The 13,811-nt window shown below is 32.7% G+C and overlaps 1 protein-coding gene across 1 annotated transcript; it reads left to right on the top strand.

Annotated features, from left to right (window-relative positions):
- The first annotated feature begins 862 nt into the window (after positions 1–862).
- On the top strand, positions 863–6,527 carry LOC115959297 (signal peptide peptidase-like 1). Its single transcript, XM_031077645.1, has 4 exons — positions 863–1,005; positions 2,054–3,004; positions 5,033–5,233; positions 6,108–6,527. Exons 2-4 carry the CDS (start codon positions 2,207–2,209, stop codon positions 6,222–6,224), a joined length of 1,116 nt encoding a protein of 371 aa, XP_030933505.1. The 5' UTR covers positions 863–1,005; positions 2,054–2,206; the 3' UTR covers positions 6,225–6,527.
- The last annotated feature ends 7,284 nt before the right edge of the window (positions 6,528–13,811 follow it).

The raw sequence follows: 13,811 nt of genomic DNA, 5'->3' as shown, positions 1-13,811 counted from the left end.
TGAATATGTAACTTTCTACTGTCGGCCTAACCACATTGTCTACAAAATATTCAAATATAAAATTTAACCCACTAAAAATTAGAGTAAAATGAGATTGTCAGGACTTGGGAAGCCACATGATCCATTTGTGGATAATTTTTTATTTAAATTTTGGAAGGAATGCTAATCACTTTTATTTTATTTTTATTTTTGGAAACAAATACTAGTGAGTTATACAAACTTTAACAGCTCAAAGGCAACAATTAAATAGTCTATAAATTGATTACAAAAAAAAAGTTTATAAATTAAATGTGATAGAGATGACCAAATTGGGTAAATTTATAAGTTACCCTTTTGTTCAATTAGACTAATCCACCTTTCCTACCCCTCTCTAAATAAAAAAAATACCCCCTAATATATATTTTTCTCCCAAAGACCACTTTTACATTCATACACACAAAACCTCATTTCAATGAGCTCCTTCTCACCCTCCATGGGATACTCGGTGGTGGACTCCATGATTTGAGGCATTAAAAAAAAAAAAAAAAAAAAAAAAAAAAACCCCACTAGGAGTAAAAAAAAAAAGACTTAATTTGGTTAAAGGTTTTGAATACTTAAAATTTGTTAGTCGAGCTCAAAGACTCGATTATTCATAAAACAAAAATAGAAAGAAAAAAAAAAAAAAAAAACAAGTTAGTTGAGCTTCAAAGACTCTTGATATTCATAAAACAAAGAAAGAAAAATGAAAAAGAAAAAGAGTTTCTTTTAAGAAAGAGGATAAAACCTAAAATAGTGGGGTCACACAGCAAATTAGCAAAAAATCTTAGTGGGGTCACACGGCAAATTAGCAAAACTATACTCTCTCTCTCTCTCTACGACCTTTGTTATACATTATTATACTTTGATAGTTTTTGATTACATTCAGCCCCCGAGAAAAAAAGACCACACTCACACCAAGCCAAGGTTTGATCAGAGAAACACAGAGAGAGAAAGAGAACAGGTTTTTCAAATTCTTCAAAGTCCAAGGTGAGTCCTTCTCTCTCCACAATTTCCACCTCCAAAAACCCTAATTTTCCCAGCTCCAATAACTTCTTCTTTCAGATCTTCATCTACATATAGAATTTTTTATGTATCCATTTTTGTATATGTACTCACACACATGCATCAGTTCTTTTTGTTTATCTTGTATGCTATAGATGTTGGGTTTTCTTGGTGGGTTCTGATAATTTGTTTAATTAGTGGGAAAAAGATTCAAGAAAAAATGGGAAATTTTAGATTTTGGGTCATTATCTCCCTGTTTGGTTACTCAGAAAACTAAGGAAAAGTAAATGAAATGATAAAGTTTGATTCTTTTTTTATATTTTGGGGGTTAATTCTATAGAATTAGTGAAATGGTCAACTCAGTATTTTAGACTCAGTTGGGTGGAGGGATGTTGCTATATTGGGTCTTGGGCAAGAATAAAGATTTGGAATTTGGAATTTCAATTCCTGTTATATTCTTACTTACCCTAAAAAAAATGTTATTTTGCTGGAAAAAAAGTGATCTTTGGGCTAAATAAGAGTGAAGTTTTTTATTGATTGAAGTTTTCTGCTGATTTTTGGTGGAATAGATTCCTTTTCTCTTAGTTGGGATACTGGGGTAGCTTACTTAGGTGAAGTAAAGGACAAAAGCATTAAGGTTTTGCATATGCTATTCTTGATGTTCGTAATGTAACTTTTTTTTTTTTGGGGTCATTGAGAAGGGAACTGAAAGAATGGAAAAATTGGCTTTGCTAGGATGCATTAGTGTAGTGGTTTTCCACTTCTGAAACAAAGGAGAGAGAAAGAACATGAAAATTACTTGTGAGAATGCTGGGAAAACATGTATGCATTAGATGCTCTTGGAATCAACCCTTTTCATGGAAATGTCGAGAGTTTTCCTTTTGCTTAATTTTTATATTTGAGTTTCATGTGAAATGGATAATGCCAAAATAGATTTCTTATGGCTTTTTCTTTGCCCAAGAATTCTAATTTTTTGAGAGATAATATTCGCATGCACTCTTACATGTTTCTTTTAATATGATTTTTTTTGCAGGTTGCATGGACTTCTCTGGTCTGTGTTTATCAGAGGGCCAATGCAACTTTGGTTGTGGAAATTGTAATTGTTAACTTCTTATATTGATACTTATTTGTGCAAAAAGACTAGTTTAAGATAACAAATTAGAAGGAACTGTGTATTTGGTAAGTCATGGAGTCTTTGTGGAAGCTTTTATATTTGCTGGAGCCAGCACCCATTACACTCATTGTGACGGCAGTAGCTGTAACATTTGGATCTGCATTTCGGGCTCTAAATTACGAGAAAGAAATGGAGCGAAACCGTGACTTGTCTGAGGCATCCATTACATTAGATAGGTCCCAAGCACTAATGATCCCAGTAATGAGCTCTTGCAGTTTGCTGTTGATGTTCTACCTGTTCTCTTCTGTCTCACAACTCCTTACTGCATTTACAGCCATTGCCTCTGTTTCATCACTTTTCTTTTGTCTATCTCCACACGTTGCATATCTGAAGTCACAATTTGGTTTGACTGACCCATATGTGTCACGCTGCTGCTCAAAGTCGTTCACACGAATTCAAGCTTTATTATTGCTGGCGTGCATAGGTACTGTTGCAGCCTGGCTTGTTTCTGGCCATTGGATATTGAATAATTTATTGGGCATCTCCATATGTATTGCATTTGTGAGCCATGTGCGGCTTCCAAACATTAAAATATGTGCAATGCTCCTCGTTTGTTTGTTTGTATATGACATATTCTGGGTGTTTTTCTCCGAGAGATTTTTTGGGGCAAATGTCATGGTTTCAGTGGCAACACAACAAGCATCAAATCCTGTTCATACAGTTGCTAATAGTTTGAGTCTACCTGGGTCGCAATTGATAACAAAAAAGCTGGAGTTGCCTGTGAAGATAGTTTTTCCTAGGGATTTGTTGGGTGGAGCGGTTTCTGGAGGAAATGGTTCAGACTTCATGATGCTTGGTCTAGGTGACATGGTAGACATCCTGTTCTTTTAATTGATATTATATTACTTTAATTACTTTTATTTTTTGCCAAATTTGGGAGGTCTACTGTATTTGACCCTGTCACATTTTAATCAGTATCTTGTTGCAATTAATTTTTCTGCTGACTGTCATCATTGTATATGTACTACCAAACAATATTGAAGCCCCCTCATACTATTCTATTAGGCAAGTTATACTTTAGGGCATATCCATAAGTTTTAGTTTGTTTTTCCAGAGAAAAAATTTCATTGTGGAAGATCCAGCCATGTGTTTATCACACTCTCTTGGTTTATTAAAAATTTGTTTCCTGATGTTAAAAAGTATTAAGTGATCCATGTTTTAAAACTTCACCAGGCATTGATATTTGTTCTGTTGTTCTATGATTTGCTAGACGTGCTGTGCCAAAATATTATGTTGTGTTCTTCCTACTCTAGGTTCAGGTTGATATCATTGGGGTAGCATTCACTTATTTTTGTGTGTAGTAATGTATCACATCCTCTTATCTTTTAATTCGCTCTCTAATTTGGTTGTTACTTCATGCAAACTACGTTGTTGGCACTGTTGACATTATTTAGTTAGATGCAAGCTTGAATTTATACTCATACACTCATGAAATTTGTTAAGCTTAGAGATCCAAGTGGATATTAATTATTTCGTATGTGGATCCTTGATTTTTTTTTTTTTTACTGAAGGACAGCATTTTTTTAACAAAATTTACTCATAACATCATGATTTGAATTGCATAACCCACTTACCTGACAATTCTTCACCTTATACTGCATAATTCGCTTTTGGCCTCATGCCCAGTAGATTATTATATATGGATCCCCTTTGAGCTAGCCTTGAGCTCATTTCTAGTGAGGTAGTCATAGTTTGAGGTCACTTGACTGGTATTCAGCAAACTTGCAAATAGCTTGAACTCAGCTGGTGGAAGTTATTCCCAAACTCAATAACTTAACCTATTTTTGGACAAATTAAAATGCGGAAAAGCTGGATGTGATGTGCTAATGAAGGACATCAGTGAGTAATGCTTACTACTTAGGAGGAAAACAACTTCTTTTCGAGTATATACTTTTGCTTGTGACACATGCAGCAAAACTTTTGTGATATATACATGCTTTTGAAAGATGTGAAAAACCCCAATGAAACCAGATGTTCTGGCTGGGAGATTCATTTCATAACTTCAATGTCCCTCAGTAGTGAGATTAAGTGCAGAACTTACAGCAGCTTGGTGATTGAGAATCTTCAAGTGACATTGATGGTTAGTCTTATCCTTTCTTGGGAATGGGCCACAGAACACCCAAAAAAAAAAAAAAAAAAACATATCTTGATCATGCCAAACAAAGAGAAATGAGAAAAGGTTTTCCATTGTCAAATTTTTTTTTTTAAACTCCTCTTCTGAGGAGCTCGTTAACAGAACATGGCCCACTGATAGTCATGGTGGATGTTAGGGTCCTCAAATTGTTAAGGGCACTCTTTTAAATAAGATCTGCTCTAATGCATTTAATATAGTATGTACCCTTATCTAATTTGGTTTTGGTAATCAGCTTGTCTATTCCAAAACCATCCTGAACCTGATTAAGTTTATCTATCTTTTCTTGAATTGTTTCAAGCCCTATGAAACATGCCTGTTCTGGTTGTGGTGGGGTCAGATAACCAAATAAAGCTGACAAATTGCTACCCCTATGGTGAAGCTATCACTGAATAGTGACAGTGTACCGCCCAACTATGACTATGCTTTCTAAATTCTCCTTTAATGTTGAAGTTATCATATGGAATGAATATATTGAACATCTTGTACAAAAGTGAAGATCAAAAGGCAAATGTTTTACCATTACAGTGGGCATGACATTGTTCAGTATCTATCATAATTCTTATGCCAAGAAAGAGACATGTTCATACCCATATTTTGCTTCAATTTTCTTTTGAGAATTTCAAAGTGGTATTGCCTTTCTGTTTGAGCTAATTTTGCCTTCTGCTATATTTGCTAATTTTGTTTTGGTCATGTTCTTATGGCAGGCTATTCCTGCCATGCTTTTAGCTTTAGTCCTCAGCTTTGATCATCGGAAGATCAGAGATTCAGTAAATCTCTTAGACATAAATTCTTCGAAGGGGCACAAATACATATGGTATGCCCTTGCTGGGTATGCCATTGGACTGGTAACTGCTTTAGCTGCTGGTGTTTTGACTCACTCACCTCAACCTGCACTTCTGTATCTGGTATTTTTCTTTTTCAATTTTCATTTTTTTTTTGTGTTGTTACTTATCAATTCTCTTTTTTATGATCTTTGTCAAGTTTGTTGGTATCTTCTGCAAATATTTATGCATGCAAATTCTTTTTGCTCTGTTCTTTTTAGCAGTTTATTGGTCTATTGTGTATATATGAATCCATATAAAATTAACAAGTACAAACTTAAGTCAGCAGCTTCTTTGGTCTGCTTTGTTGGTTCAGATTTTTGCGTCAATGAGATTTTTGGTGTCCTTCATAGGCCTCTATGGGTGGTAAATGTTGGAAATGGTTTTGAGTCTCCTGCAATGTCTTATTTTATACAAATATACAATAATTAGCTTATGCATTGGATATTGTTATCTACCATCTCATAATATGTGGACCCCACAGCTGTGTGGGATTACACAATATGAGATGGAGGATGTATATATCTGATGCATAAGATGTCTTCTTTTATGACAATAAATACTGATATTTTGGTTTTAAACTCCTGCAACGTCTAATTGTATGCAATAATTAGCTTGTACGTGTATCTTCCATCTCACAATGTGTGGGCCCCACAGCTGTGGGGGATTACATGATATGAGAGGGAGGACGTATATATCCAATTCATAAGATATCTTCTCGATTTATGACACTAAATACTGATATTTTTGGTTTTAAACTCTGAAAAACAAAACCCTCCCCCCTCCCAGAAAAACAAAAACCAAAAATGAAACACACCACAGCACATCTTGAGTAGCATGGTTGCAACACAATACTAGTGGATTTGCCTTGTTCTTGATAGTACTCTAGTTTTATGTAAAGGAACCACTATTGCTCCTTTTTACCTCTTACCCTCTTTCATATTTTTGGTGAATGTAGGTACCTTCTACTCTAGGACCTATTGTTGTGATCTCTTGGCTAAGAAAGGAGCTAATGGAGCTATGGGAAGGAAACATACTGGACCCAAATGAAAAAGCTCACCAAACAGAAGTTTGAGACGTTTTATGATCCAATCCAACACATCGCTGCCTGCAGTGCCAAGTGAAATTTGTAGATTCACTTGATAGTTCTTGTTAAACTTAAATAGAAAATCAATTATGTTTATTTTGCCTTATCCAACATTTGGCAAAAGAGGTTTCCCTCTAATTGCCCAGCAATGATAATAGGGAAATTTCTGTTAGCCTTGTCGTACCCTTCTTTGGGCTCTCTCTGAGACGAGAACATCTGTTACCATACTAAATCTGTGACATGAATGAGACCCAATTTGAGGGTGTTGGAGGGAAAAAGGTTACACAGGCTCTTGGCACCAATATTCTTGTAATCTTCTTGCACTCCCAGGCTTCTGAACCAAGAAGTGAGACATACACGTGATGCAATGTGACACATGAAAATTTTTTAAAAAGTGCCACCATTTTAATTTTTTTGTTTAGCAAAAAAGATAAGCAAGCTTCAATTTGTATAAGAGTAGTGTTGTGTTGGATTGAAATGGTTAGAATAATCTCTGTTTGGGGTAAAAAGATAAGCAAGCTTCAATTTTAGAAGAGTAGTGTTGTGTTGGATTAAAATGGTCGGAATAATCTATGATTGGGGTAGACACTAGAAAATGATATGAGCTCCAAGAGTATGCATCTAGACGAGAATGCTGGAATCGTGTCATTTTCGAAGAAGACTCGAAGATCTGTATTGACGCTGCCCTGGATCGCTCTGGCAGTTCTGTTTGGGCCATTGAGCATCTGGTTTCTGATATTTGCCTCTTTGCTAGGTCCTTTTTATCTTGTTCTTTTGTTTGGGTCAATAGAAGTTGCAACAATGCTGCCCACACAGCAGCAAAGTTCGCGTTTGAGTCCAATGTGTCTTGTGTTTTTTTAGTTCGGGTAATCTTCCCCCTTGTTTGATAGCTACTTGTAGGGAAGACTCCCCCTTTTGTCTCTATGTTTCTTAGCCAATATATTGCAGATTATAAAAAAAAAACAAAAACAAAAACAAAAAAAACAAAATGAAATGGAGGGATATCAATGTGACACTCACTATCTAGTCTCCAAACACTGAGCAAGCATAAGACTCTTAGCACTAAACTTGCGCAAAAGCAAAAGTATTGGAGTAAAATTCTTAGGACATGTTTGGTAGACTGTAATAGACGCTGTAATGTAATAGTTATTCCTATAGTTTAGTTATTATTTAGTTTGGTTATATTTTTATTACAAGGAATAATCATTCCTTATGAATAGCTATTCTTCAAAATGAGGAATAACTATTCATCTTTAAAAGGTTATATTAGCTATTTCTTAGTAAGTGCAATAATTTCAAAACTTAATATATTTCCAAGTAAACAAACTTTCCATATAAATCTAATTAAAAAAATAAAAAATCATAAAAAATAACACATATCTCTCTTAAATTTAAAAATAACATTTTTTAAGGAAATATAATTGCATGAATAAGAAATTTCCTAAAATAAATGTTAAGTTTCATTTTAATGTTATAACTTACAACCAAACTAATGAATAGGTTTAGTTATTACATTACAATACATTTTATTCCTAGTAATAAAGATTACAATTCCTGTCGTAATCCTCATTCAGTATACCAAACGTACCCTTATTCTTCAAATATAACATATAAAAAATTCTAATATCCATTACATTGAATAAAAAAACAGTTAATGGTAAAATGTATATATTTTATTAAACTTAAAATAATATTATGTTTTGTCTACTAGCTCAAATGGATAATACAATTGTATGTATAAAGTTTGTAAGTTCATTTTTATAAAATTTATTCTAATTTCTAAAACAAAATTATATAATAAATTTTTTAAAAATAATTGATGGATAATATGACAATATTCTAGTCAAATAAAAAGGTTAAACATAATATTGTATATGGTTCTTTTGTCCTTTATAAAAACACGCAATAGTGAAAGTTATGGACAAAATGAAATATATGTTCCGATTGAAATAATATAATCCAAAATCCAAAGATATAAAATTACAAGAATGGTAAATTTTCTTTGTTCTTATCTTTTGATAGTTAGTTTTTGTATAATAAATCAATGGTTTCATGCTATTTATTTTAAGATCTAAGTGGCTAATTTAAATCTTCATATATATATATATATATTAGTAAAATAATAATAATAATAAAGCACACTTGAGAATTGAGATACACCTTATTAAACGAGTTATTTATTTATTTTTTATTTATGATTTATCCATTCCATTATATTTCTTTATGAACTCCTCTCTAAAAATAGATTCTAAGATAACTTTTATTGAGAAACTTACTGAGGATGTGAACAGTGGCCAATATCACACAATTTTTATTCACAAATTAATCACAACTTCTAATCATGAAAAAGAAGAAGAAGTGTGTAGATATAAATTATTTCCAATTTTCCATTCCACACAATTACTATGCTCATACTAAACGACGCCGTGCAAACACTGTGTAGGCTTACTATAGGCTGTACTTAAAAAAAAACCTTTCAAAAAGAAAAACGATTGAAAAACGACACCGTCCTCCTCGCTTCCCCGCCGATTGAAAAACCTTTCCATTGGTATTTGGATTTTTGCCGATAATAGCTGTAAGACATTTGCCAATGTGTTCAAATGAACTTGAACCTTACGATTACTTATTTTTCTCTAGTACTTTCCATGAGTTTTCTATTATTCCATATTTTTAAGTATTATAAACCTTTCAAGTAACTTATATAGAAACTGAGGTCTTACTGGGTTGCATTTCTTCAACTTGTCCTAAATTCATTTGATGGGAAAGATACTAGAAAAAGAAGGGAACATGATATTATTGGAATTCCCTGATCTATCAGTAAACAATCTTTTCAGTGAAATTGCTCAGGGCATATTTCTTGGTTACATGAACATTCATTCGACAAGCTTTCTAAAACAATTCCATCATGCACTCAAATCTTTTCTTCTTTTCAACTTCAGCGTGTCTCACACGCTTCTAGTCAGCTTTGCATTAAACCAAGAGCTGATTTTGTGTGGCTTGAGAAGAGAAGCTCATAAATGGGCTTTGACCAATCAAGTGGGCTGGACCCGTGCGGTGTCATACACCCAACCCAACAGACACAACACTGTCCTTTCTTCTTTTCAACTTCAGCGTGTCTCACACGCTTTTAGTCAGCTTTGCATTAAACCAAGTGCTGATTTTGTGTGGCTTGAGAAGACAAGCTCATAGATGAGCTTTGACCAATCAAGTGGGCTGGACCCACGCGGTGTCATACACCCAACCCAACAGACACTGCAAATGCAATTTAATTCATATCTAACTCTCTACCGGTGGAGTAATTATACAGTTCTAGTAACCACATTATTTGTCCATCATTTCACAAAAAAAATTTCACTTATTTAAAATTGCTGAGTCAGTAATCAGTTTCTATTTAAAAAAAATTTATAACTCAACAATTTCAAATAGGTGGGAATCTTTTAGTAAAATGGTGAACCATATCACTTATCTACCATGAGGATCTTATAATTTCTCCGATTTTGTTTTAGAAATATGATATACTAAAATGGAGCCATTGTTTTCAATATTTAGTCTAGTTTTGTAGATTTTTGCCATATGAATATATGATATATGATTCATGAATTCATTTTAAAAAGATTTGAGAGCACAATGTTACTTAAGGAAATAGTGTAGGCACTGTGATGAAATTATTATTATTATTATTTTTTTGAAGATTTGTTCGGCACTATGATGTGTTATTTCTTGAACATTTGTATTGTATAGTTTTGTACTATGGTGCACATGTAATAATGCTAAAAGGTTACTCGATGTCAAAACAATACTATTGAATTGTAGTTAAGCTGGATGCCTAGGAGAACTGGTCATGTTGCTCATTCTAAACTAAGCACTTTATTTTCAACCCAGTAAATTAGAGAAACAACGCCCATTTTTTAAATTAATTGCTATTTTTCTTTTAAAAGTCTCAAAAATAAGAAAACTTCGACCAGACCCTACAAATTACCTAAGGTTTCTTAAAACAAGAAGAGCTCTACCAAATCCATATGCAATTTATAAAAATTCTAAAAAATTAGGAGAACCACAATCAAAAATCATTAAATTTAATTAACAGTGTGTAAATCAATATTAACCAAAACAACTAGCGTAAAAGATCAAAGATGCCAGTATACTACTCGTGATGTCTACTCTTTTTTTTTTTTTTTTTATTTTATTTAAGATAACAAATTAACCATACTATTCTTTGCATAAAGTAATTGACGTTGTTAAGAGTCTTGTAGTTCAACCGGTTGACATCTCTGAATGTTTTCATCATTGCCCGTATTTTGTAACCTTTGAGTTATTTATTAAAGAGTAAATTGCAAATTATAGACCTAAAGTCTGGGTGTGTGTGGATTTTATTTATAAAGTTTTAGAATTTGAATTTTATCCTCTGAAGTTTGGGGTATTTGGATTCTACATTTTGACATTTCAGAATTTAAATTTTACCCCCTAAATTTTAAGAGTGTTTAGATTTTACTCCTCAAACTTTGGAAGTGTTTGAATTTTACACTCTAAAGTTTTAAAATTTAGAGGTGTAAAATTCAAACACCTCCAAACTTTGAATGTAAAATTCAAATTTTAAAACGTAATGATGTAAAATTCAAAAACACCTAAACTTTAATAGTAAAATTCAAATTCTAAAATTTCAGCGTGTAAAATCCAAACATCCTTAAAATTTATGAGTGTAATTTGTAATTTATCCTTTATTAAAAAAAAAAAAACTAATTGACTCTCGCAGTCTTGCACCTTTCTTTTTTTCTTTGACTTCAATATCCTCTTTTTTTTTTTTAGAATCAAAAGCGAAGATGGAGACTCATCAATATCTAGACTTTCAGAACCCCACCGAAATTTCACCCCATCAGCAAAGAAAACCCAGTGCATACGGTATTAGATTTCAATGTCCCCTATTCCCATTAAATGAATGTTGATTTCTTCTCACAAGCATTGATTGTCAAGATTCTAGAGCCACACCGACACGAGCTTCATCTTTAGCTCAACGTTAGTGTGAAAGGGAGAAATTGGAACTAGGAAACAATTTTTCTAAGTCAAAAAGTTGTGCCCAGTTTCTAAGGGAGACTAAAAGACTAGCTGGACAAAAAATAAAACGAACTTTAAGACTTTAGAGGTTCAAAGTCTTTGGACTATAAATTTGTAACTTAAAAAAAAAGTATTAAAATTGAATTGGTGTCATTTATAACAATCACGAATTCAGAATTATTATTTATATAATTGTATTTTGATTTTGATTACATTGGTGGCAGCTTAGCAATTCCATTATGATTAGGAGGCATTTGATCTAATTTGGGTATTTGAATAAGAGACTCAAAGTTTTTGATATTTTTCTTTGAATTTTATGAGCCTTTTCACTAAATATTATTAAAATTTGAATTTATGAGTGTTATGTCCAGAGAAATTTGGCACTGACAGTGCCAAATTAGGGGGAAAAGAGGAGAGAGACTCTAACAAAAAATTCGATACTTTCTTTTATACGATTAACTTATTATAAGATGTAAACCGGAGGACTCCCTTATTGATTGTTTGGATTTTAAATATAGCCTTGCATACTATAATCACTCTAATATAAGCTTGAACCGTTGTGCCTGAACAACAATAGCTTCTTCAGAATTATACCTTTTTCACTGCAGATTGGAATAGATTCGTAGGGATTAGAGATTTGTACCACGCTAGATGGATGAAATGACAGCACCAGACCTCCAGTGGCTCTCAGCTAAAAATTCAACAAATTTGTTGAAGATACTCTTCCAAAACTATGGAAACTTGCTTCTCTATTGGTATTTTGGATTTTTGCCAATAATAGCTGTAAGACATTTGCCAATGTGTTCAAATGAACTTGAACCATACGGTTACTTATTTTTCTCTAGTACTTTCTATGAGTTTTCTGTTATTCCATATTTTTAAGTATCATAAACCTTTCAAGTAACTTGTATGTATCAGTTTCTACTGAGGTCTTACTGGGTTGCATTTCTTCAACTTCTCAAATTCATGTGATGGGAAAGATACTAGAAAAAGAAGGGAACATGATATTATTGAATTCCGTTATCTATCAGTAAACAATCTTTTCAATGAAATTTTTCAGGGCATATTTAGTTTGTCTTTTCTTGGTTACATGAACATTCATACGACAAGCTTTCTAAAACAATTCCATAATCATGCTCTCAATCTTTTCTTCCTTTCAACTTCAGCGTGTCTCACACGCTTCTAGTCAGCTTTGCATTAAACCAAGAGCTGATTTTGTGTGGCTTGAGAAGAGAAGATCATAGATGGGCTTTGACCAATCAAGTGGGCTGGACCCACGCGGTGTCATACACCCAATCCAACAGACACTGCACTGCAAATGTGATTTAATTCATATTTAACTCTCTACCGGTAGAGTAATTATACAGTTTTGGTGGGCCACATCAATTAAAGGATGCTCAAAGCTTCAAACTCTTTGTTCAATTATTTTTAAGGATATTTCCCATGAAGCATGGAGATGGAAATATAAAAACAAGTCATCAATCAATTGTAAGGTTCCAAATAATGGCATTTGGAATAATTTTGATTAGTCATAATAATTATAAATTAAATATATATGAGTCCTAAACCATCCATTAATCCGTTAAAAAAATCCATTAATTAAAGAATGCTTAAATCCTCAAACTCTTTGTCCAATTTTTTTTAAAGACATTTCTAGAAAGCATTGAGATGGAAATATAAAAAATAAGTCATCAACTGTAAACCTCAATTTTTATTTTTTATTTTTTATTTTTTGGTTGTGCAAATTTAATGAACCCTTCAATTAAATTTTCTGAGTACAAACAAATATCAATTAGAAGATATCTGCAACAATCCATAAGTAAGATGTTGTTTTTCTTACATGGAAAACTCATTAATGAGAAAACAAGGGCTACATGACCGTTTGATAAAAAACTTCCAATATAAAATAATGAGCTTATAATAATTTTTTGTAATGGAAGTAAAGCTTTGGTTTTCTATTTAATGTGCTTTGGTTTAACGGGAAGAAAAAAGAGAGATTCAAAGTTCAAATTAATGACTTTGGTTTTATGAAGCATTTTCCTCAATCACTTGTGTTACTCAAAAAGAATACAATTAAAATAAGTCTAGAGCCACAGAGAAAAAAAAAAATCGAGAAATAAATTGTTATTAATAATTCGATAGATGAAAATGTAATATTTGTGGTGCGTGGGATCAAATAAACCTTTTTTTTTTTTTGGTGGAAGACTATTAAAGTATAAGCTTTTTGACGGTGGAAGACTCCTTTCTTTGTAGTGGAAGACTAAGCAAATGGGTTGATGCGTTGTGAGAAAATGACTTATTGCTTTATCTAATCTAATCCCTAGTCTAATTTATGTATAATATGTGTAAAACTTCCTTCTAAAAACTTGAAGTCCGGCCCTTGGTCTTGCACTTCGTAAACATTTATACTTGTGAAATGACCACCGTACCAAGGGTTCATGGTAGTATTGATTGGAAATTTTGAATGCTTTTGATAAGACAAACTTTTTTTTCTTTTACCTTTTTTCTTTTTTATAGTGGAAT

The sequence above is a fragment of the Quercus lobata genome, chromosome 9 (assembly GCF_001633185.2).
Source record: "Quercus lobata isolate SW786 chromosome 9, ValleyOak3.0 Primary Assembly, whole genome shotgun sequence".
Lineage (NCBI taxonomy): Eukaryota > Viridiplantae > Streptophyta > Magnoliopsida > Fagales > Fagaceae > Quercus > Quercus lobata.
Note: the sequence above shows the minus strand (reverse complement) of the source record. Positions and strands in the feature narration are given on the sequence as shown.